Source organism: Carassius auratus, chromosome 13, assembly GCF_003368295.1.
Source record: "Carassius auratus strain Wakin chromosome 13, ASM336829v1, whole genome shotgun sequence".
Classification (NCBI taxonomy): domain Eukaryota; kingdom Metazoa; phylum Chordata; class Actinopteri; order Cypriniformes; family Cyprinidae; genus Carassius; species Carassius auratus.
In genome coordinates, this window is record NC_039255.1 from 6,677,595 (window position 1) to 6,705,285 (window position 27,691).

Genomic DNA, 27,691 nt, shown 5'->3' on the forward strand with positions numbered 1-27,691 from the left:
ATTTCAGTGCAGTTCACCTCACCTCCCTAGTATTCAACACCACCAAACACCTTTCATCTTGGCTAATAGGTCCCACGGGAAAAGCCATAAGGTGCTTGAGCCACATGCTAAAGACCAACTCTGTCTAAGACCAATTCCAAACACTTCACATTGGAAAAAACTATGATCGGGTCATTTTACATATGCGTCTTAGGTGGTTTTACAATACAGTAACGAGCATACCACACAGATCACCGTTTATGGTGTTAATTTGCGTAACTTTAATGTGTGTGGTACATGACTTGAATCTGTCTGCAGTTAATGTGTTAAACAGCTTTGACTGCTTTTGATTTGGGTTCTGTTTACGTGCTTAAACTTACAGGTAAAGGGTTGAAGTGCTGGTCGACGAGGTGGTTGTATCCATAATCAAAAAAAGAATGTCGGAGGACAACATCAATCCCATGAGCTGCAGCGATCCCAAGAGTGTTGAGCCACCTGAAGCCAGCAAAAACATTGAGCACATTAGGAATGCAACAGAATTGAACAATTTGTCAGGTTTTTGCACTATACATACTATGTATGAAGATCCATCACTTACAGAAAACCAGCAGCAAATGTGTCAGATAAATTGTTGGTTCCCCCTGCCCAAGCTGGACCAACTCCACCCAGCCACACACGCTTCTCTGGAGCACGAGTTTGAACAATCTGAAAGAAAACAAAGAAAAAGCTTTATCAGATGAAACAAACCATCAATAACGAAGTGATGGACAGTTGTGCATGTTCTTGCATATTCAAGACTTTTGACTAGTCTGGTCCACTTAAACAAGATGAGTCCATCTGCCTGATTATGCAGTGACCAACCTGTTTGCGTGGTGGATGTGTAATCCAAAATAGAGTACTGTTTTTTTTCGAAAGAAATTAATACTTTTATTCATTCAGGAATCCTTAAATTGATCAAAAGTGACAGCAAATACATATTATGCTACAAAAGATTTATATTTCAAATAAATGTAGTTCTTTTTGAACTTTCAATTGATTGAAAAACTGTATCACAGTTTCCACAAAAATATTAAGCAGCTTTCAACAGCTAATCATTGTAAATGTTTCTTGAGAAGCAGATCAGCATAGAAAGATTTCAGGAGTATCATGTGACACTGAACACTGGAGTAATGGCTGCGTTGCCATTACAGGAATTAATTAGATTTCAAAATATCTGAAAACATACAGGTAAACAGTTATTTTAAATTGTAATGACATTTCACAATATGACTGCTTTTATATTATTTAAACGTAGGCCAGAATAGCCCAAATTCCCAAAACAATAATAAATAAATAATTACGTTTATTAATATATATATATATATATATATATATATATATATATATATATATATATATATATATATATATATATATATATATATATATATACTATTAAAAATTAAAAACAAAAGTTGGTTTTCTTTTAAAAGCCAGGTTCCAAAAACATATTTTTTCCCATGCAGCCGACTGATACAAATCTACATCCTGACTCCTGGTTTTGTGCTCAATATAAATCAGACTGTCCATGAATAATCAGTGTGCATGATTTGAGATGAGATGAAATGCTGAATGCTGAATGCTGTCCAGCTGCAAGGTCAGAGTCTGGTTATAATAGAACACATGCTGGGTATTAGGCATATTCCATAATAATCAAAAAAAAAAAAAAAAAGCCTCTCATACTCTCTACTTCTGATTCAGACACACTATGAACCTCAGGACTTGCTGTAGAAAATGACAGCCACAGAATCAATGCTAAAGTATAAATCCAAATAGATCTGTCAACTGTCACAGACAGCGGGAAGGGTACATGTGTCGCCAAACCATTGAAGAACACCTGCAGATTCACAACAGAAAACAGTGAATTCAGTCTTTTATGACTGATTTGAAGTTTAGAAGTGGAAGAAGCACTTGTTCATCTGACATCACATGTAACAGGCTCTGATCACTGTATCATTGGGTTTGGGAGTGAACAAAACTTTGCCATCTTTTGTTTGATATTTGTGAGGAATCATTCACTTTCAGATGAACAGATGTGTGAGTTTGAGATACATAAAACAGGAGAGCTGTGTATTTATAGATTGGGCCTCCTGAGGGAAGTCTTAAATGTTGTGAAACCTGGTACTGCTTGTTAGACCAAAAGGGGACTGTTCCCAGAGCAGCTGAGACTTCATGAGGCTGAGGGGGAAGCTTGTAAATTGTGAACCCAATCAAAAGCTTTCCTCGTTTACTGTGCCCTGACCCACGCTCCCTTAACAGTAGGCCACCTATCAGACCGGAGACAGCTTGTTTGGATGAAGCAGCTGAGGACAAACCTGGGGCCCTTGAGATAAACTCAGTTAATGAGCACTGAAGGGACTTACACACTCTCACAACAACAACCTTAAGACATATTAGCACATCTCGGACCTACACATTCAAAAACAAAAAAAAGTTATTTATGCTGGGTGTCTTTAAAAACCACTTTACCTTTAACACCTTGGTAATCTGCTCAGACAGGGTGTCTAGAAGTCTTGTCTTCAAGAAGTCTTCCACTTTGGTCACCCGCCTGTCTATGTAGTAACTGCACACATGAGATAACATCATGGTAAGAACTGTGAATTATTATTTATTCAATTGAATTAAAAATATATGTATATTAATCTAGACAACATTTCTTTCTGGTCCTCAAATCTGATGTGCTGAGAGCATTTTCCAGGGGTGCGATTTTCGATAACAGAACTCCAACCATTTAACCGTTTGTATCACTCCGCTTGCAGCATTTCTCACAGCGAGGCTGTATTTATTTGGTCAAAAATTGTAAAAATAGACATTTGACAATAATATTATAAAGTAGTTGTTTTTTTTAAACTGTAATATGATTTAATGAAATATAAAAATACCTTGATGGATAAAAGCATTAATTTAACATATATATAACATAACACACACACACACACACACACATACACACACACACACACACACACACGTATATATATATATATACGGTTAATGAGCACTGAAGGGACTTACAACCTCTCACAACAACAACCTTAACACTGAGTAATACATTTGCACACTGTAATATTTTCTATGCACTTTACTGTCTATTGCAATGGTGTAAATTATGTTCATATGTTCATAGTTCTGCCTATAGTGTACATGCATGTTTACATAATCCATCTGTATAGTATATTCATAGTACACCTATCTGTATATCATGCTGATAATATTTAAAATCTGTAAATTATGTTCATAATATTTATGTGTGTAGTTATTATACATATTGTAGACATTTTATATTCTGTACTTACTGCAGTAGATATTGGACTTCTGGTTAGATGCTAACTGCATTTTGTTGCCTTGTACCTCACATGTGCAGTGTTGAATCTAATCTAATCTAATCTAATCTAATCTAATCTAATCTAATCTAATATTATGAAAAAAATATTTGTAATAATATAATATGTAAATAAGACAATATATAAATAATGAAATAATTATATATATTTTTGTGCATTAAATATTAATGTGTGAACTATTACAGATTATATGCATGAATTGATTTTCTTTACTCAAACTAAACTCATTCAAAAACTAATTACTACAATATCAAAATAGTGTCCCTCAAATGAAAAAAATAAATCATTAAAGTTACTGGAATAACATCAAATAAAACAAATGGCAAAATGACAACGCTATCAATCTTAATGTTACCAGTAAAATATGAAATATCACAATTTACATTTTCCCACTTCATTGAGCAAAGTTCGAAATATAAATTAAAGGCATTAAAATGCCAGTCTGCAGGTTTATACACAAAATAACTAACAGATTGAGCCCATGAATTATATTAAGATGTAAAAGCAGACAGCGGTGACAAGAGACTTTCTGGTCAAGAGTGAGCGAGAGAGAGAGAGAGAGAGAGAGAGAGAGAGAGAGAGAGAATGAAGTTTGGAATGAAGAAGCTGTTGGCTGGCCATCTGGAGGAGGGTGTGAAAAGAGGGCCTCAATGAACTGCGCCATTTTCAAGCAATATGTCTGAAGATCTTGACATATCTGAAAGAAAAGTGGTTCTCTGTGGACATTGACCCTCCAAATGTATAGTCTCTATGGGATTAAAGCTGCACAACTCTTGAGAAAACAAATCTTCATTATCTTTGGACCTCAAACAGCAATGAGCAACTCTCAACCTCCCTAGCATTATATCTAGCTAATGTGTCTTCATGGTGTTTTATATTCTGCCTGTAAGGTACATTCTCAACAACTGACTTCTGAATTTAGCATTCAAAACAGAAGAAATGTCTGGAGAAGGAGCATCTGTTCATGGAAGACAAAGAATCCTAATGTAAGAGACAAAGAATAAATTAGACAAAGGTTTTGTTACTCAAGAGGCTTTTCTTTCATAGCACAGGACACTTAATTAAATTCTTATGTTATATTAACATTGTTTCAGACGTTTCCTCCAAAATAAATCCTCTTTATTAACAATTCTGTAATAGTATGAAGAAGTATAAAATATTTTCAACACAGAAAATAATAAAAAAGTGTTAATCAAATCAGTATATTAGAATGATTTCTGGAGGATCGTGTGACTCTGAAGACTAAAGCAATGACTGCTGAAAATTTAGCTTTGCATCACAGGAATAATATACATTTTAAGATTAAAAATATATATCAAATCTAAAAACATTTTTATAACATATGTTAAATATTAAATGGTGTATAAAGACACAATTCATTAATTACACAACTTTGAACTTTGATTTTAAATAACTTGTGAGGGCTCTCATTCCTGGAATCCTCTTTTACTCTAAAATGATAATTGCGCATCAGAACGTGTGAGCGCATATGGCTTGAGTTTGACCGAGTAGGTGGTGCTTTTATAAAATCCTCATCTCTGACACCTCTAGATTAATGAGTCTGTTTAGGCCACCCTCTCTCTGCAGACACAGGGGGGCATTCTAATTGAGGGAGAAATGCAAACTTGTTTATGCCCTTATAACTTTTAATGACCGCAGCTATTGCATGCACTTGATTAAACACTTCTCATTACTGAATAATTCAAAGCCACTCAGCATGGAACTAATTAAAGTCATCGAAAGCACATCCAGCCGCCATTGTGCTGGGAGATAAAAGAAAGCCGCTAATGAGCTCGTTTCTGATTATTACTGTTCGCCATATTGCGATGCAGTGTTGACCAAGTCAAGCACTTTCTGAGTGAGAGGTTATAAAGCAACAGCCCATCTGAAGGAAAACTCAACAAGAACGAGATGTAAAAAAACAGCCTTGTATATTTCGCTGAAGCTTTCTGAACACAGCATCTGTGTTTTTTTCATGATATCACACAGGAAGAACTCTAGCTGACCTGGAACTTGCCTTGTCTCTCTGCAGCCTGTCCATCTGCTCGGGTCAGACTGTGCACTGCGGTTATAAAGCACACAACAGTACAGTATCTCATGTCCAGACAGGCTTTTTTAGGGCTCAACAATACAGTGTATTATTACATTTACAAATACATTTACTTAATGTTAAAATGGCCCCCACTCTTGCTAATTGAAGTGTTAAATAGTAAAATAAAAATAAAATAGAAACAACTGAATTCCAAGCCGTTTCATGTCTCAACATGAAACATTAGCATATTGCCCACCCATTTGTTGGTATTTTCCACTGGTCTGAATGAAAATGCAAATCCATTCTTTGCTACTGGGTGCCGCTTGCTTAAATAACTGTTTCCCCGGTAACGCTGTACACAAAGCAGCACTGTGCTCACAAACGCTGCTTTATCAGGCATTATAGGCATAATGACATGAAAATTAGACCAATCACCGCAGATTAGCGTTACGCAAAGTAGGGCTTTAGAAAAATGAATTATTGTGCCATTTGTTTGGGAGTCCTTGAGCAAGTAAGGTCAAAATGTATGCATATTATAAAACAATGAAAGTGTTTTTTGACATTGCATACACGTCAACCTGTTGTTGTTGTAATATGACCTTTCATTACCCATAAGAGGGGCACTTGAAAAACATTTTTTTTTAATTATTACTTGTTGTAACTAAATTATTCATTATACTTAATGAAAAATGTCCTTACAAAAAGTTACAAAAAATATTTTTAAATATTTAATTTGCAGAATAGTTAAAAAAAGTGACTATAAAGCTATGCATTCATAAAACACACCTGAGCCCAGATTTAGCTAAATATCATTTCGAAGCCAATCTAGAATTTGTTTTTGTTGACTATTCCAAATCATTCACAATTCAGGCAAAGCCTTTATCACTCTCAGCCAACTAGATAACTTCTTCCATGAAAACATATTAAATGAACATCTTTCAGTTTCAACATCAGTACTTCACAGAAAAATGGGTATAAGCAGCAGTTTCATCAACTGGCCCCAAAACTCTCTCACACTCTGACACCCGAGCCATAAGAGCCAGCAAAAAAATACGATTTTCAGACAAATGCCATTTAATAATAATAATAAAATGATAATAATAATGCAACAACCATAGCTGAATCTGCCATAATCATTGAAAAAACATTAGGGGAGTTCCACAGACGTACACACATAGTTCAGGTTTAACCCAGATAACAACTTCCTTTCCTAAAACTAATAATCTGATATCTGGCATTACCTCATTTTCTGGTCTAATGTGTCAAACTGGAATTTAGAGCTAGACTACGAGCTAGAAGTGCAGTTTGTCCATTTAAAACACACATCTATATTTTAAGTATCTGGAAATCTTTTACATAATTTGATTATTGTTCGTTTAACTCTTAGCTGGCTTTTATTTTGAAGGTCTTGCTTCATGTTCCCAAATTAGATTTTTTTTTTTTTATGCATGTGAATGAATGAACATGGCATCACCCAAGAAAGGCCACCATAGTACATTTTTATGCAAATACAGTGTTTAAATCCGACACTGCATCATTTGAAACCTGTTCGGTCCAAACCTGCCAAGTGCATAAAAAAATGGTGACTGATTATTAGTTATCATCATTTATCCTCCATAATGTGGTTGCCAGAAGACCTCTGTGCTGACAATGAACACCTGCCAAGCTAACCGTAACATTGCAATTTTGTTTCTACACACGTCATTTTCCAATCACTGGGAATGTGCTGGTTTTATAGTCAGGGAAATAATGTTAGAAAAAGCCACATCTGACTAATGAAGGCAGCATAACTTCTCTTCAAATGAGGACACACTTGGATACAATCAGGGTTGGGCTAGGGAACAAAGACATGACAGCAATATAAAACATGACATTCAAAATAAAAGTCAACGGCAAACTAAAAGAAAGACAAGAGATGTCCATTACTTTAAATGCCACAAACACTTCTAATCAAATCCATTTCAGTCTCTGATGGACAGAAACAACAGCTCAAATCACTCTCTAAGAAAACACACAATCCTCGCCTTCATTAGAAGTTAATAGGATAGAATGGTTTGAAATGAGGGGTTATTTAGAGATTAATACCTTTAGCCTTAGGAGAACAGCTGCTCTAATCCCTGAAAAGAGTCTTTACCGTTTTGTCACAGGTGAAGCGTAACTGATCTCACTTAGTAAACCTACCATATTACTCATATATTGTGCGCAAATGTGAAATATTTATATTTATGTATATATACATTTATATATGTATATATTATATACACTATCAATATGTTTCAGGGGAAGTTTTTTTGTATTAATTAATAATTTTATTCAGCATAGGTGCATTAAATTAATAAAATGGTGAACATTTGTAAAGATTTATATTTTAGATAAACAACGTTCTTTTGAACTTTAATTCATCCAAGAATCCAGATAGAAAATCAATCACGGCTTCCACAGAAACATTAAGCCGCATAACTGATAGTCTGATAACAATAAGAACACAAATGTGCATATTAAAAATAATTTCTAAAGGAATATGTGAGTAATGGCTGCTTAAAAAGTCATTTAAAATGTTATCAAAATAGAAAGAAGTTATTCTACATAGTAATACTATTTCACAATACTACTGTTTTACTGTATTTTAAATTAATTCATTTAACAAAATCCAAATATTTAGATTTACTGTATTTTTCATTTATTTTGCAGCCATTTGTATTTTATGCAGCTTTGGTGAGCACAAGAAGCTTCTTTCAAAAATAATAAAATAATAATAAAAACAATCTTACTGACCCTTAATTTTTTAATGGTAGTTATTACGCACACACACACACACACACACACACACACACACACACACACATGTAGAGAGCGAGAGAGAGAGAGAATTTTAATGTTTATATATACAAATGCAGTGGTAAACAGAAACATGGTATGAATAGTTATAAAATATAAATGTTTAGCTTGAAAGTATGCAAGGAATGTTAATTGTTTTGTTAGTTAGAAATATTACTGAACATAGGAAACTGTTGATGTCTTTTACAACACTTCACAGTTATGGTACTTAACCAGATTAGGAAAAATGGCTCATATTAGAGGCCTGCATGTGTTTGCTGGGAGTGTAAATTTACCTTCCAGCACATTGTCCCACCTCACAAGTGTTAGAAATTAAGACGGAGGTGGGGAACAACAGACTCTATGGTTGATAAACAACAGAGCAGAACAACAGACTGTTTGTACTGCCAATCAACAAAACAAAATATCACAAAACTATTGCGCATAACAAATTATGAAATTAACCATATCAAAAAATGGACCTAAACCTAAGAAACCTGTGTTTGCCACTGAATAAAAAAATAAATCTCACAATTCTAACTTTTTTTCTTACAGTTGTGATTTTGACTTTTTTTTCACAGAACTGTGTCATATAAAGTCGCAATTGTATGTTTTAAAATAAGAACTGCGAGATATAAACTCACAATTCTGAGAAATAAAGACAGAATTGCAAAAAAATATACATAATCTCGCAATTCTCACTTTATAGCACACAACATCGCAATTGTACGATTTTTTTTTTTTTTTTTTCAGAATTGGACTTTATAACTCACAATAGTGAGTTTATATCTCGGAATTCTAAGAAAAGGAGTCCGGATTTTGAGAAAACTCCAAGATATGAACTAAACACACTGCAGTACTAAAATAAATTATTGTTAACTGAAATGTATTATTTTAACCATTAATGACCAATTATGAAAAACATTTTTGCTAATAATGTTCTAAATTAAAAAACAGCATAGTAATTTTCTTTTTTAAAAGTGACTAGGCCTTTTTATTTTCCTCTCCAAACCAAACACGGATATATAGCTGGTTGCATTTTTAATATTTGTATTTTCGCATTGTTTTCCCCTGACTTATTAATGGGTCTTGACCCACAGTTTGAGAACAACTGACACTTTTGTATTGACAATCTGTTTTGTTTCATACCAAAGCAATGTTGTATTATGTCTTTAGAAAGATGTTCTCAAAGTTTCCATGAACAATAGGGAATAATAAAAGGTTATAATTTAAAAAAGGTAAAATACCTACTGTTGCCACGTTACTGCATCAACCACAGAACCACCGTTTTTCATAAACCTGTGAAAGAGAGAGAAAAAATGAGTGTCACTATTTATCAGTGTAGTTATTATAGCAACATTGGAAAAACAACTATTTTATTCTGCTTCACCATCATTAATGACACTTAAACAGAGGAACTGAACACACACGGCTGCATGGCTAACAGGAGGTGTCTGTTTATTTCGACGCTGACACTGATCTATCATGCTATGAGTAAATTTGTGCAGAGAGGAGTTTACCAGGGAGCTGAGTAATCTTAATCAAACGAGCGAACAAAACTCCTTATAGGGAGCAAAGTTTCTAAACAGTTATTCATGTGATGGCAGTTTCACACTGAAAAACAACGAGTACTCTTTTCTCTCCAAAACTCCATGTCGTCTTATAATTCCCCTCTCGTCTCCCTGTCTGTCCCTCTGTCTGTCTGCTAAGTTAAAATTGCATTTATCATTTCCATCTGAACGAGAATGGTAGCAGCAAGGGGTGGCGTCTCGTTCTAAGGAAGACCTTCAACAGAGCAGTTGTGGTTGTAATACCAAGTTTCATTTCAGCCCGCCAAAGCTATGACTAAAAGCCCCCGCATGAAAACACAAGGCAGCTTGTGGCAGAAAGTAAAGGGATGCACCTAAACTGCTCAATACAAATCACACAGAGCAAGATGGACAGATCAGCATGCTTGTCGGCCAAGGATTTCCTTACAATTTACAATTTACTTGAAAAGCAACATTGCATAATATATTGAGGCTTCAAGTGATTGATCATATTAACAAAATAGTAAATCACAATAAGAGTCATTTTATTTCATGATCATAATATAGTTATGAAAGGTTGTTACAATGTCAAAATTCTTAAATGACATTGAAATTTCATAATTATGCATTCTATACAATACTACCTAATACAAATAAAAAGGGCTCATGCTTACTGTAGACAAGTTAAACAGTCATCAAGCAAATTTTGCCTTTAAAAAAAAAAAGCCTGAATCTTAAAAAAAAAAAAAAATGAATAACCTTCCAGAGAAATCAGACATTTTTCATATTTTAAAGTTATAAAATAATAAATGGTGCATTTGATATACATGCACACTCATCTGTCTATATATAATTGTAACAATGTAAAATAATATTATAATATTACTAATATATTCAAATACATTTAAACAGATGACAAATGATACACTACTAATACTACTACTGCTACGACTGCTAAAAACAACAAAACAAAACAAAACTATACTAGATAAATGCCAAAAACTAACTTTTATCTTTAAGATTTACATAAGAGGGAAAATTATCTTGGTTCAAAGGCATTTACAGTATATGTTTAAATAATGACTACAAAAATAACTTTCTGCAGTTAATGAATAAATTATTGTTATATTATTATTATTATTATTGTTTTTTTTTTTGAGGGGGGGGGGGGGGCTGTGTTTGCGCTCCCATTATTCTTTTTGATTCAGTGTGTGTGTGTGTGTGTGTGTAGGTGTAGACAGGGCCTGCTGTAAGCCGCTGGCTGCAAGAACGAGGAAGCTCTGGTCAGGCACTGACAGATTTATGTCTGGCTCTGTCACACTGGAATTACAACCAATTAGTATCCACTCACAAAAGCCATTATTCTACAAAACCAGTTTTCGAAGAACAGCACAAAAGCACAAACAGTGTTAAACGAACGCTCACAAATGAATTCCAGAGGTATTTATCTCAGACGTCATTACAAGACCAGAATTAGAAAAATGTGGTCTTAAAACCAAGCACAACAACACTGGCACTGCTTTAATAAGCTCCTGTCATAAAAATATATGTGTTTAGAAGCATAAGGCTTGCGGTGTTGCTCAAACCTTCTTCAAAAACCACACACTGAATGATTGAGACAAGATTGGTCTTTTGAAAGGAAATTTAAAGGGACTTTGGTCATAGGTTTTGGATCAATCGTTTGTTGTTAATTAGAAACGGCTGATGTTCATGATGTTTGTTTCTGTTAGCAGTTTTTGAACGGCCTTATTCTTCCGCATTTTAATTCACAAACAAATGACACTTATGAATCATTCAGAAAAACTCTCTCACTGTGATTGCCACAATTGTCTTGCTGGAAACAAAAACTGTTACTATGTTGCACTTAATGCTCAAAATTAAAAGCTGCATTACTGAAGCCTCAGTGCCTAGGCAGGTGGAACATTGCTCTGTCTCGCCATTAATAGAGTGACACTTTATTTATCTCACAATGAGTTTTAATGGTGCTACAGGCCTCTGGACTAACAATCCACACGGAGCAACATAAACACAACTCAGCTATGTGCTCCTCCAGATAGGCAGACAGTACTGCGCTTTCTTAAAATATGTGCTTCAGAGATCTCTTTTATGAGACATTAAAACGAGTCCAGTGTCAAATAAGCCTATCTGCAAACACCATGCCATAACCTGTCATGACACCTTTCCACATTGAAAGTGCAAAACGCCACATGAGATGACAACCACAGCCATTCAGAAACATGTTTGAGACCTCCATTAGTTGTAGTCACATCAGCCCACTGCTCACATACAGTTAAACTGCTTACATTACCTTACTTTTTTTTTTTTTTTTAATGAAATGTATTCCTGTGATGCAAAGCTGAATTTTCAGCATCATTACTCCTGTCTTCAATGTCACTTGATTTTTCAGAAATCATTGTAATATACTGATTTTCTGCTCAAAAAACTTTTATCATTATCAATGATGGAAAAAGTTGAATTGGATAATATTTTTGTGGAAACTGAGGGTTTTTTTTTTTTTTTTTTGAACAGAAAGTTCAAAAGTACAGAAATATTTGTAACAAAATAAATGTCTAAATGTTTTTATGTAATATTACATTAAAAAAAAACTAGTCTAGTCCTAAACATTTAAACAGTAGTTTTTATTCTTATCCATATTTCCAGAAGAGAAAGTGTGTAAATCTGTAAATGATACATGCTAAAGGTTTCAAAGCTAGCAAAAATTTAAAATTTTCATATTCACAAATATATCAAATGTGTTAAACATAGTTGACAGTACAAAATGTCTGACAGCATTATCAAAATATCCAGGAAATGTATTAAACCAACACACAGGCAGACACCTGTGGAGTTTTCTGCACAGTTCTGCAGGAACAGCTTCGGTTTATAACTGATCACTCTCCACATACTGTCAAACACAGAAATAAGTGTATACAGGAAGGCCCTAATCATTTTTGAACAAATAACAGAGACACTCACCCATCTAGAAACATGATTGCATTTTTCTGAGGACGGCCGATGTTGGGTCCGTAGAGGTTCGCTCGGCTGTAGAAACGCACCGACTGCAGTAACGTTCTCAGAAGAGAGTAATCCTGGGCCAGACGAGAGCTGTTAACTGACAGAGCAGCCATTGTGCGGTAACTGTTGGGCTCTGTGAAGGGAAATAAAGAAAAATAATGCACTATAAGACTCTGGTTAACTAATTAAGGATTATTAGCACATTTATTGGGAAATGTCGGGGGTAAGAATTCTGACTCTACATATTGCAATTGTGTTTTTCTTTTCTAATAATAATAAGTAAAACAAGGTAATTGAGACTTTTTCTCACAATTTTGACTTTTGGTCCTCTTTTGTGAGAACTACAATAAAAAAAATTGTGAATAAATTTGCAATTTAGATAAAAAAAAAAAAATTGTTTTAATCCTGTGGTGAAAGTAAGCTTCCATATATTTTTAAAGCAGTCGTGCTGCTTAAGGTTTTAGTGGAAACCATGATAATTTTTTTTTCCAGGACTATCTGATTAATAGAAAGAAACATTTATTTTTTTATTAAATGAATATGTAGAAATGTAAAATATCCATTTTAATCATTTTAATGTATCCTTGCTGAATATACATAATTATATATATATATATATATATATATATATATATATATATATATATATATATATATATATATATATATATATATATATATATTTTTTTTTTTTTTTTTTTTTTGACCCCATATTTTGATTGTTATTTTATTTTATTTTATTTATTTTTTTGTAGCTTAACAATTGTGGTCAGTAGTATGGAAAACAGCTGTGTGAAGATCCTTAAAAAATTCTCCTTAAGTTGTATTTTCGGGTGAGCTATTCCTTTAAGACGCCTGAAGCAGCCTGACACCCAATCACAATTGAATATGCAAACTGCCTCTGAATTACGACCTATATTAATGACAGTCTTTGTAAACTATTTAAACAAGGCAACACTTCAAGAGATGCACACTTGAAATCACAACAAAGACGTTACAGAAGTCAAGTGGCAAACTTTATAAACATCATAGCCTGTGTGAGTGTGTGTTTGTGTCTGTGTTAGAAACAATGAGACGTTGAGCAGGAGTGTCAATACAGTACTGGGCCAGGCAGAGGCCAGTGGAAAATATGATGCATTATTATCTATTAAAATATTCTCCAGATCCTATCATTTAGAAAAAGCACAAAATAACACAAAATCATGAAAGAAAACATCACTCTGTGTCACGCTGGCACGACCCACTTGATAAACATCCACCCACAGCTGATAATATTTCTCTTTGTTTCATTTGGACTCTTTGTTCGCTTGTTTTTGAATTAACAGCTCCGCAAAATTTGATTAGATTCTTCAGACCTGGTTATTGTTACAGTTGAAGTCAGAAAGACAAACATTCAAATGCCTGTTCCAGTAATAACATGCTTTTAATAGAGTTAGTTAAATATAAAAGATTCTGTTGAAAAGATGCCTTTTATACTGGTATTATGTAACGGATATTAGAATATTACTGAATTAATTTCTTTTGCTTCCTTTGGTCTCACATGACCGTCTCAGAACAAAAGCGGCGATCTGCATGTCTGCAGTTTTTCTATGCAAACGTCTAGTAAAGTCTTGACACATGCAAAATGTTGCCAATAAACAAACGATTAAGACAATATATGGTCTGTGTACATTCGTAAATCGGTCTCTGGCATTTTTATAGGTTTAGTATTTAGTATGGAAAGTGTGCGATACTTCAGGCTACACATGCTGTCAGGAACATAGCTTCTATTCTGTCTAATTTTATGAAAGGAACCAATGTCATCATAAGATCATAATTATTCAAGCCAAAGGTTTTACACTCTGTGCTGTTTTTATGTTTATAGAGACATTTGATACAAGAGCAACAGGAATGGGGCAATTTGCAGCATGTCTGGCACAGGACAATAGATGAATGAGTGCTTAGAGAAGATTACAAAGTCACCAGGTGTCCTTTTGATTCTGTTTGTGAATTTGTTTCCTGACATAAGCCCTATTCGGTGGCGGGGTAATGCAATAATGATCAGAGCTTCCCTGTGATTTTTAAACCCATCTGAATTGCCCATCTCGTTCACGTTTACAGCACTGTTAAAGGCTGCTTGTATTAAAAAAAATAACCATAATTCTCTATTGTTAGCTTTTGTACATTAAGCATTACAAGTGTCTCAAGTGGACAATGTTTAATGAGAAGACACCAGAAAACAAAATACAGTTGCTGAGTGTGGATTTATGAGCTTTCTCTCAAAGAAGAGAGCTTTTCCCCCCCTCAAACTCTGAAATCATTTCTTGCTGGAACATTAATACATAAATGCATGCATAAAAAATACATTAAATAGATACATAAAACAGAGAGAGAGAGAGAGAGAGAGAGAGAAACCAATGACAGTGACAAATTAACTTGTTTCAATATTTCCTATTAATCCCATCATGTTTAATATTTCCAGAATCCTCTGCAGTGAATGGGTGCCGTCAGACTGAGAGTCCAAACAACTGATAAAAACATCACAACAATGTAATCCACACGACTCCAGTCCATCAATTAACATACAGTATGTTTGAAAGAAGCAAATCTACAATTTCTATTTATTTCTATCTAGTCCATAATCCATAATAATGTTTCATTCAGTGAAAAAGTCCATCCCCTGTTGTCCTCTCAAATCAAAATCCACCAACATATTTGTTTAGAACAGTTTTTCTTGTAATGGAATTCCAAGATCAATGGCTTCATTTGTACATATTTCTATCCTGATTCAGACAGAGCTACTTTTCACTGGAGAAAGCAATATTAAGAATAAATGACTGGAAACAAAGATTTAAAGTTAAAATAATAGATTTGTTTCTCATAAACACGCAGCTTGTGCAACTGACATTACTTGTGGATTATTGTAATGTTTTTTTTTTTTATGTTTTAAATTTGAACCCAATGGAGTGAATGAAGTTTGAAGGTGTGAAGCTGTTAATCACTGCTAGATGGGATGGATGCTTAATTTTTCTTTCATAGATGCATGGAAGATGAGGGCATTCCATTGACTGATATCGTGTCAAAGATAATGCAAAAGATCATTTTTACAATCTGCAACGGTGAGGACTCACCATTGCCGAGCTCCCAGGAGATGTTGTATTTTTTGCCGGCGCTGTACTTGAGCAGACTCAGAGCACTAGAGGTGTTCCATGAGTTGTCAGGGTTTCTGTGCAGGGCATTCAGCCCAAGGATCAGGTGCAGTCCAGCGCAGTCGGCAAAGTTGTAAAGTTTGTCTAAAGACCTGGCTGGGAAAAAGCCAGACACAGCTGTAACATTCATACATTGTTTTTTGTTGTTGTTGTTGTTGTTGTTTTTTATCATAATAACAATTGCATATTTTAGTTTGGACTTTAGTTTGGTACAAAATATGTACAAATTATTATTATTATTATTATTATTATTATTATTATTATTATTAATTACAATAATACATTAATATTTTAATAATAATAGTTATTATTATTATTATTATTGTCAATTTATAATAATAATAATAATAATAATGTTTAACAATTTTAAACTTTAACTTTAAATCTATGCTCTTTTAATGCACAGCTAAAAGCAAACAAACAAACAAACAAACAAACAGAGGAGATTAAAGGAAATAAAAAAACAGAAATGCATCAAAGAAAGTTTTTCCATTTTAAATCTGCCAGAGAGACAGACATGATAATTCTGGTTTTGCTAACGGACAGCCGTTGGTTGATGTTTGGAAATTCTATCTGTTAAGAGCAGCAAAAATAAACACAAATATTTTACTACCCTTTGACTTTATTTCCTGTGTTTAAAAGGAAGCAGATGAAACCAGACGCACAAGGAGCCCCATTTCGACAGTGATGAGAGATTCTGAGTTAAAGGTCATTTATAAAGAGTGGATACTGCTTTATTTTAAGTTGGTAGACTCAGGTTGATTTCTAAAGTTTAATCTACTATTTAAGTCCCGTCTTCCATAAAGTTCCAACACTCCTTCTGTCTTTGTTTATTTAAAATGTTGGCTAATTTGATTATACTTTCAGTTACCAATAAGAATGTTTCAGGGAACACATTTTAGTGTGTTTAAACCCACAATGTTCTCACCAAAATCAGCACAGACAATGTGAAAAAGGTTTGTAGATTCAGTCTGGGCATGGATTCAAGCAGCTAACATCATAGGCTAGTCTTGGCATTTCTGCACCGAAAAAAAAAAGACAAAAAAAAAAAAACTGTTGCTATATTACATCTGTTCAGATATTAAATTCACTCAATAAATATTTTTGACTGATGCATGGGCAGAAGTTCTGTTTCTCTCATGAAAATTTATGTGTAACATGAAACCTAAAAAAAAAAAAAAAAAAAAAAAAAACAATCACAAGAATGCAAGCAACAGGCAGATCAGCAGCCAGCACAGCTGCTAATTTAAGACAGAAATGACCATTGGCGTGACTGCTAAACCTTAGTTTATTTGTGCAGTCATCTTTATAGCATTCATCACAGTTTAAAACATGACTAACAGTAAAGTGTAATTTCTTAAATAGCCTGCATACATACTCTAATCACATGTAGAGACATACAAATTCACGAGTTCACCCTTACATCTAATCTGAAGGCAAATAGTAGGCATATTTTGGCGTGCTGTCCTGGGGGAGGGGTCCGGGCCCGGAGCATAGCCCGAACCCAAATAACTCCCCCCATCCCAATTTGGGATAAATAGATTAGAAGTGAGGAGTTGGGGTGGAGGAGGGTTGCCGAAAAACTGTCGTGGGACAGGAGGTAGGAAGACTGGATATATATACGCTTGCGAGCTATAAGATGATTAGCTAAACGAGATGCACCTGTGCCAAATTGGATGATTATCTGATCGTGCTTCTCCCGAACTTTGTTAATAAAACCACATTTCTTGTAGAAAAGATCCAATACCCAGTTCCCCTGGTTACCAAACTATAAAAGCTGGCCTTTTAAATCATCAGGGAAATGTTCCAATTACAGACTTGTTAAAATATTACCCTAATGAGGTCAAGATTATGTTTCATTTAAACAAGCAGTCAAACACCTATGACAGACCTTTTATCGCTCTTACTTAAGAGGCTTTGAGACATCAAACAAATGCAGTTATTTGGACTTGTTTACTAGAGTTAAAATGCTTTTATACAGTAAACATGCCATTACACACACACACACATAACATATATAAGGGCTATTAAGGGCTATTACATTTTTTTTTATATATATAACTAATTACACAATGTGGTGATTAATTAATCAAATTAATCAAATAATAATCACACTTCAAATTTGGCTAAGAAATTACCCCCCCCAAAAAGATTATTTAAAGCCATTGTGTTGCATGAGAAAAGCATGACAGACAGCTACAAAAATAGCTTTAGAAAGATCTTTTTATTATTATAATTTTTTTAATCAAAATATTTTCTTTATGAATATGTTTTTTTTTCCAGATTTGTTTTATTAATATGTAAATATTAAATTATTTTCTAATGAAATTATACTCTAAATAAGAAACTAAACCTGCCTGTAGGTTGAAGTAAGTGTCTAAAGTCTTTAGCTACATTTCCATCACCCTGAAATTTTTTTTTTAATTTTTTTTTTTTTGTTCTCTTTGACTCGTTGAATAGAAATGGTGCTTTTTCGCAAACGTTTTATACGATACTACAATTTTGCGCAAAGTTACATTTTGGATGGATTCAAGATTTGTATTCATCACGAACCCGGCTACTGAGTTATTCATTCATTCGATTAGTTCAAACAGTTGATTCATTCAGGAATTAAGTACTAATGCCAAGTTCATACTGCACAATCATAGCCTCCATTTTCACTTGCCGACAGGCCGCCTGCCTGTTGCACATTTGCTGAGGGGTATGCAAGATCAGTGTTTCCTCCACCAACAAAACTAGTTATGAGAGAAACACTTCCAACACTTATTAATCAAACTCTGCTCTCCAGTTTGATTCTGCAGAGAATGATAGATAGAACAAAAGATAGACAGACAGACAGACAGACAGAGAGACAGACAGACAGACAGACAGACAGACAGACAGATAGATAGATAGATAGATAGATAGATAGATAGATAGATAGATAGATAGATAGATAGATAGATAGATAGATAGATAGATAGATAGATAGATAGATAGATAGATAGATAGATAGATAGATAGATAGATAGATAGATGGCGGTGCACTAGTGTACTTTTTTCTTTGAGGAGTAAATCTCATTGATAGAACAGCTAGTTTTCCTAAAAGCAGCTCATTTGATCAGTTCCATATTGCTGAGCTACAGTAATAAGGTAATTAGTGTGTAAGCAGCATCCTGAGCCAAACGCTCCCTAGAGCTTTGGACAGACGAGGAACAACAACACAGAGAACTCAAGTGTTTCCAGAGACATCAGCTCTTTTGCTCTCTTTCTTTATTTATCCCTCACTTTCTCTGGCTCTCTCGTCCTCTCTGTTTTTCTCTCTTTCTTGACTGTTTTACTCCTTATCAGTGGAAGGATTAGAAAATAATGCTGTTGACTTTGGACAACCTTAACAGTTAAAAGCTTTTTCACAGGTTAGCCTGCCACCTGTAATTAATTCTGTATCAGTAAATTAGGAATACATCAGTAATATAGAATAACATGCTTACATGTTTTTATTATTATTTTACTTACACAAAGAGACAAACTCCCAAGATCACATCAGATAGAGACATTTAAACTCCATTTCTGTGTCACAAAAAACACACACACAGTTTGTAAGTGAAATAACAGCAGACTCACGCTGATGTGTTTCCACTGCATAACAGAACTGGGACTCCGGATCGAAAAAACTAAGCAATTTCTGCAATATTACTATATATTAAAGGAATAGTTCAACCAAAAATGAAAATTCTGTCTTGTACTCAAGTTCCCAAATCTGAGTTTCTCCTTCTGTTGAGCAAAAGGAGATATTTTGAAGAAAGTTGCCAGTAGCCAATATTGACTTCCATAGTATTTTTTCCACACAATAGAAGTCAATAGAAGAAAACATGCAAATTGTCTTGTTCTTTTAGTCACTGCATTTTAATAACACTATAAACATATAATTATGAAACTAATGTCAAATGTGAAAATAAATTTCTCCGATAAACAATGATTGAAAACTGTTTGTTATTTTTTATTATTATATACAGTATCATTCTGAATTTGTCTGCAAGCTTAACACTTTAATAATAATTAAATAATGAATATTTTTTGGGGGGCCAATTAGTCTCTTTAGAATTTATGCAATATACTGCCAAACCAAAGAAGGGAGTCCAAAATATTCTACAGAATCCCTATACATGGGATTCACGTAGTAATAATTAATGGTGGAAATTATACTAATTGTGAATGAGGGTGCATGTGCGCTTTATTTACAAATGTGTAAAATATACACTTTTAACTATCAAATCTGAGATTTATAAAGCGTTTTTGTTTTTTAGGAAGGTCCATTTTACAAACAATGTCCTCCACAATTGTGCATATATATTTCTGAATGTTTCATGAATGTGGCACAATGAGTGAAAAAATTTCTTGCACCTCTGCTACACAGCACTGCACAGCTTAGCCAGTGTGAATACTGCCGTTCGTTAATATGGGTGCCAAAATAAATATGCAACACATTCACTGCTTTCGTGTACTGTGTGAAATAGGCCTTAGTTTTAAAATGCTGCCAAGGAGCTCCTCAATAACTTAGGCTAATGTATAGTGCAACCATGAGTATGAACGCATGGATGTATTTAAAAAAATGGTGCCTTTGAACTCTTGTGGAGTCGACTGAGTGAACTTTTGTAGCAACTGCTGAACCCAATGAGTAGAACTATAGTGCAGGATCCCCCCTCTCCCAAATGTAATGGAAACAGAAAGGGGTCTGGATATTGTCAGGGTAGCTATCTGATCACAGACATAAGACTCCCATAACAAGCTGGACTGCTCCAGAGCGCTACGGCTCATTTCTAAGCCAGCTTATTTCCATTTATGACACGTAATTACCTACAGCAACTATCAGGACATGTACACCCAAATTCCGAAAAAAGCACTTCCATACCAGGAAAACATCTCTAAATCCACGTCTATAGGGCTCTTTCCACAGAAGTTGTTTACAAGACAAGGGAACAACTAAGAGAAGTAAACTGAGGGTTTTGTTGCTTATAGGAAATGCATCTATTTTTTTTTATATTTCCCACTTTTAAATTATATTTTTGATTTCGCAATGTAGCATCAGATGTTTGGACTCCGCTATATGGAAAACTATACATGTCCCATTTCTTAAAATGAATTTTAAAAAGGCCAGATTGCTTTTATAATCATACTCCACATGTACATGCTGTTCACATTCCTCACCATGTAATCAATTCTAATTGCATGCAATTACATTAATTACATGGGGATGCATTCTTCAGCGTTCATATCAAAAGGACAGTGGAGAAGTCATGTGGGCTCATGTTACACCTAAACAAAGGAAATGTACTCTTGTACACTACTGAACACGTCAGAGCAAATGATGAAGCTGCTTTTAAGTGAAATGTGCCACAAGAGCGATGCAAACGAATTTAGCTAAGTGGATTTTGATTATACAGTAAAGATAACCAGATAAATGAAAGTACAGCTTAGTACTAAAAATAAATTGTCTGCTTTAACGTAATTAAAATATTCATGTAGCAAGTATATTTTCTATAAAAGTTAGATACATCTATCGGAAATCTGAAACACATGACAAATTACTAACTTGTATTAACTTGCTAACTTACTAAATTACTAACTTGTATTAACTTGTGATAATATACATAGTGTTAGTTTTAACAACAGCAATAATTCTTAAAATAAAATAATGACAAAAAAGTATTATCCAACATCATTAGAGCCGTATAGTCTTAAAAATAAAGGCTTCATTTGCAATGGCAGAACCTTTAACATCAACAGAAGCTTTCTGCTCCGGAAAAGGTTCTTTATAAACCAAAACAGACAAAATCTGCTGATTTACAAGTACTTTAAAAAAGTTGAACAGGGAGTTGAACTGATCATTCGCTTTTAATTTAGTCACTTGGCTGTACATGATCTGTCCCAACAGCCCAATTAACTTTAATGAATCAGACTTTCCAAAGCGATTTGGATTCATCCAAAATAACCAAATCTTTGAATCAGTTCACTCCAAAATTTGTTCAGATTAGTTGATTTTCATAAATTACATCGGCGACAAGCAAGTGTATTATATTGTGTTATGAACTCATTAATACAATAAACCAGAAAAAATTACTTTTTATTTTCAATTAAATATTTACATCTACAAAACCTACAGACTCCAACATGTATTTGCATCATACAGTTAACTTTTTTCCTACAAATGACAACAAAAACACATAGAAAAACAAAAATAACCTAAATAAAGCCATTTAACAAAATCCTTACCTCATTTTAATTGCATAAAGTGTTAGTTCACCCGAGAATGAAAATTCATCCATCTTACTCACCTTCGAAGTATCCTAGGTGTATGTGACTTTCTTCTTTCAGAATAATCCATTATTATTGGAGTTATGATCATTATTGTCCTTGCTCTTCCAAGCATACATCTTCCGCCTTCCCACAGTCAGCAGATTTTAGAAAAAAAGTGTTTATTACGTTTGAAATCTGTATATTTATCTTACAAAAATGCATGGATTCGCTTTATTTCACGTCTTCTGAACTGTTGACAACAAACACCCGCTTACCCCCACTGAAAGGCTTGGAAGAGCAAGGGCAATTTTTTATATAACTCTGATTGAATTATTCTGAAAGAAGAAAGTCACATACACCTAGGATGCTTTGAGGGTGAGTAGAAGACGGGCGAATTTTCATTCTCGGGTGAGCTAATCCTGTAAGGTCATGCACTCAAAAAGCAATTCAGAAAGTGATTTTGGTTAACAAAATATTAATCAGTGTGTGGAAGTGAACAAGAATGATTCATTCACCTAAGATCCGTAAACCACTAATTCCTTCGCAAGTAAAATGAAAGACCATTTGAGCGTGAGCTATTGCTCCCTAGGCATAATTTAGCAGATGTAGCTAAAGACCACATACATTTCTTCATACAGAGTAAAAAAAAATTGTTATCATTGGTTTCACGTGACATGTTAAGCTCTCTGTGTTGCTAAACTGTGAGAGAGCTTTCCAGTCATTGGCAGTTAATGCTATTATTCAGCTTATTTGAATTCCCAGCTCTCCTTAAAGCAATTTCAAGTTTAATTGTTCAATTGCAGTGGAAAAATAACCATGGCTAATTATGACTAATGACTACGGATGCCGGACAAATCCTCGGTGTCTGAAGAAGATGGATACTATCCTGACCCTCCATCAATGCTCATTTTGAGCAAAAGAAAACACCACAGCACTATGTGCATTACTTAAAACTCATTTTTAAAGGTGCACACTTTTAAACCATTACAACAGTGACCTTGTAAGTAACTAAAATGTGAGTTTCTGAACTCACTTTCCGTTCAATTTTTCAACCGCACAAGCTTGCTGTTATTCCAACACTTGGGAGCAACACTCAATCCCACCGCACATCAGTTTTAGGAGGGATCTGTTTGAGGCATTTCAAAGATCCCCATCAAAAGGGCTCCTGTGATGTACGACAGGTTCCCTTCAAAGTAAGTGCTAGGAAAAGGGGTGAAAATATGGTTTCAATAGTTGGGCTATGCCTGTGGATGTCTGTAGCACACAAACCCAAATGTACTCGTGTTTATAAACACAAAAACACAGAGACCCTGGTTTGATAGGGCTTCGATACACACTCAAAACCGCTCAGGTCAAACCACTTTTGTGTTTGGGAAGAATGCAAACTATGAAGACACCTGTTTTTAATTCAATATGGCAAGCTTGGACTGCATATGAAGTTATCTATGTGCTTTACGTCTTTATTTCCAGGCGCTCTGTTCTTATTATGCATCAGTATGTATGTGACTTACGCACAGAAGGCCACTTTGTTTTGTGTGGCTCTGTTTGTGTGCATACGCATACATACATGCGTGAGTATATACATGTCTGTGCGTGTGTGTGTACATGTGTCTGGCCATGTGGTTGGCAGTGAAGGAGAGCAAGAGCTGACTGATATGTTAACATCTCAGAACACACTCTGGTGTATAAACATCCACACACGTTTGTGTACACTAATTAATCTTCCCCGTGAGGCTGCCTCATGCACAAGCACATGGTTCGGGCAGTGCAGGACTGGCGCGCTGGACTTTGATTTCCTGCTAGTGTCAACAGTCCTGGGCGCAGGACTGATTGGAGCTGCATTTGATGAATTCAAAGACGAGCGTGTGTGCCAAATTACATCAACCGCTTTAAAATGTCTTATATAAGATCCAACTTCAAACCAAAAACACTTGTGGGGCAAAGTTGAGTTTCTAAACATGTCCTTCAAGTATTAGTGTTGAAATGCATTATTGGGACATGAAATCAGACCTGCGATAACAATCATAAGCCGAAACCTAAAAATTTTTATATCTTGTCTTCCCATTTGAATGTTGAGTTTGATTTTTTTTTCTCAGATGAAAAATACTTTTACTGCCTTCAAGACAGTTTCACTTATGAAGGTTTCACTTATGAACGTGAAAGTCATATATACTGATGAGATAAAAAACTAAAAACTAAATCACCAGTACTGCATTTGTTTGATCAAATACACAGTGAAAACACTTATACTGTAAAACATCATTAGCATATTATAAAATTAAAAATGTAATGTATTCCTTTGATAGTAAAGCTGAATTTTTAGCAGTCATTATTGCAGTCTTCAGTGTCGCATGATCCTTCAGAAATCATTGTAAGATGTTGATTTTGTGCGCAATAATAATTTCTGATTATTATCAGTGATGAGAACAGTTGTGCTGCTTAATATTATTGTTAGATTATATTTTTGTAATTATATATTAATAAAAGTTTTACATACACACACACACACACACACAAAATAATCATCAATTTGAATTATTGGGCCTCAACACCAAATGATGTCACGCAGAAATCCACACTTCAAATTACACCAAAAAAAAAAGTTTTTTTTCTGTGATGTGGTAAGGTTGGGGGATGTCTGTGGTGGTGGCGGGGAAGGGGGGGGGGGGTCCATGAGATGGTCCATGTTTCATGAGGTAGGGGGTTTATGTGGTGTTTTAGAGGAGGGGCTCTCACAGCCTGGGGGAAAAAGCTGTTGAGCAGCTGACTTTTGCATTTGTTTGGGGTATCAGGGAGATAAGTATAGAGACGTATGAAGATCTGTCAAACATTTTTAGAAGAGCCACTGGCGCCCCCTTAATTACAGCAAATAACTGCTAAAATAATTTAAAAGCAGTTGTCTTAGCATCTTTTCAGCATAATAATGACATAATATGATACTCATAATCTGATGCTTGACAAAGGAAACAATTCCTTGGCACAACATGGGTTTGATTCCTAGGGAATAAACAAAAATACAATAACTAAAATTTACATTTTGAATGCAATGTGTGTTACAGCTTCAAATGCAGCTCATCCAGACAGAGTCTAAACCAAACACCGTCGTTTGTACAGAAGCAACCAAAAAGGAAAAAAGCACAATATTTTTATCTGACCAACCGTGTACTAAAGAATTTTTCACTGGCCATTCTCATCTCAGAACTTAGTAGCTTCTTCACATACCTGCCGAAATGATCCCATTTACTTACTAATGCTGTAATTACACTGTAATGATCACTTTAAAGAGACAGTGCAGATTAGCAGGGTGAGGCACCCTTGAGCTGTTTTACAGCACCTCTTCAAAGGATTTCCTTCCTCAGACAACAGCATCAGTGCAGCCTGTCCTTCACAGAAAACATCTCGCAAAATACACACCAGCCTTCGTCTTTCAGATCTATCAGAACAGGAATGGTTTAATTTACACGAAAATCACTCTTACAAAAAAGGAACCCCTGTGACATGTTAGTTTGGGTTTTTCAGCTCAGTGTTTCATGAATCGTCTTTTGGTAGTAAATCATCGTCTGGGAATGTAAGCGCTTGTAATAACGTGGAGTGTATAGATTTGAGGAAAAAAAAAAAAAAACATCTGTCCGGTTAGCTTGACTGTTCCTCTTCAAATAAAACCATCTGACGCTGAAAGAAGATGAACAGACGGCACTAACCCGAGATATGTAGCGTGAAGGATACAACATACTAAGCAAAATTCCCTAAATGGCAAGAAATAATTTAAAACAGCTCTCTGGTCTCAGAACAAATGCTCTTTGTGATTAAATACTGAACCGTTTAAGAACATATAATTTCGATCAAATCTTCAATGCCAAAAAAGATGTGGAAGATCGTTTGCATGGTATATGAAGATGTGCTTGCTTTCCCCAACAGACATGGAGAGTTTCACTGTCAGCATAAGGTCAAATTCAGTTTCTAGTCTAAGTGAAAAGTGACAGTTTGTTTTGTTATGTGCCATCTGAAATCAAAAAGGTACGTAATATGCAGAAGTAAAAATTATTCAAATTATTTTAGTGAACAAGATAATTATCTATTTCAAGTGAATCAGTTCAAATCTGAATTTAAAATACATTTTAAATATGCTTTAAGAAATAAAGTAAGTGACAATGCATAATATTACTGTTTATTACTTGCTGTTGTTACATTGATGAACATCCATTAAATATTTTTTTCTTATGTTAATTAAGAACAAAAAACTGTTTTATTGTATTTTATTTCTTGCATGAAACATTCAGAATCTATTGGCTGCAAGGGCTGTTTGGCTGAAATTGTTCTACAATTGAAAAGCAATAATTGAATATAGTTGGATTACATTTTTAAGACATTTCAGAGCAAATACATAAATATTGAGATATACGCTTCTGTATACTTTTATTCAGCATGGATGCATGAAACTGATTGAAAGTGACTGTTAAGACATTATTAAAATAAATAATTTAATTTAATTTAATTTAATTTAATTTAATTTAATTTAATTTAATTTAATTTAATTTAATTTAATTTAATTTTTTTTAATTTAAATTTTTAATTTACATTTTTAATTTACATTTTTAATTTAATTTAAATAAAAGGATAAGTAAAAAAACTAAAACAAAGACAAAGCACCGATTTACCACCGAACAAAACAGACGAACCACCTGCACCATTTAGCAAACATGGAACTAGTTTTCCAGAATTATTCCTCCACATGCGTGGGACATGTTAAAATGATGAGTTACCATAGTGACTCATCTCTTGAGATAAGGCCCCTCAGTGCATAGTTCAGTCGCTGGCCTCGACTCTGCATCAGAGGTGCAGACGTAAAGACAGTTAAGTCTCTGCAGTAACCGTGTCTGACAGCACTGGAATAGACAGTACTGCGTCGCATGTTTCCACCAGATGCCCTCTGAACAGAGCATTTTTCCAAGCGTTTTACCTCAATAAATACCTTCCAAAGATACAAACCATCAAAACATTAGTCTTGGGTTCCCCTTGTAAATCCTCAAGTAGACAGATCACGCTTACCCTAGTCAAACATGTCAGCCACCTGAAACAGACATCAGCTCGCCTGTCCTCCCTGCACATGTGTAAAACGTCATGAAAATAAAGAAAACTCTTTGAATGAGAAGGTGTGTCCAAACTTTTGGTCTGTTCTGTATATATATATATATATATATATATACATATATATATATATATATATATATATATATATATATATATATATATATTAAATCTAGAATCACACTTCATATATAATACCTCCAAAGAGCAATGGGGTCACACTGGTGACACTGATGTTACCATTATTAAAATGTTTAGCACTCCAAGCGGATATGGGGCACCAGCACAGTAGAGGTGCTCTGCTGGCCTTATGCTGTGCCCAGTCAACGGTGCTCTCCATCTGCCTTTGCTTAGAGCCGTCAGGTCTTGTCACTCAAGTTTAAA

General features: G+C 34.5%; 1 protein-coding gene across 1 annotated transcript in view; it reads right to left on the bottom strand.

The window, feature by feature from the left end:
• The window catches only part of LOC113112453 (inactive heparanase-2-like), a 59,673-nt gene that overhangs the window by 15,965 nt on the left and 16,017 nt on the right, over positions 1 to 27,691 (bottom strand). The window contains exons 4-9 of the mRNA XM_026278042.1: positions 15,866 to 16,039; positions 12,717 to 12,888; positions 9,463 to 9,510; positions 2,488 to 2,581; positions 578 to 684; positions 360 to 474 (exon numbers count right to left, since the gene is read on the bottom strand). Coding sequence (XP_026133827.1) covers positions 360 to 474; positions 578 to 684; positions 2,488 to 2,581; positions 9,463 to 9,510; positions 12,717 to 12,888; positions 15,866 to 16,039 — 710 coding nt within the window. The remainder of the gene's footprint in view (positions 1 to 359; positions 475 to 577; positions 685 to 2,487; positions 2,582 to 9,462; positions 9,511 to 12,716; positions 12,889 to 15,865; positions 16,040 to 27,691) is intronic.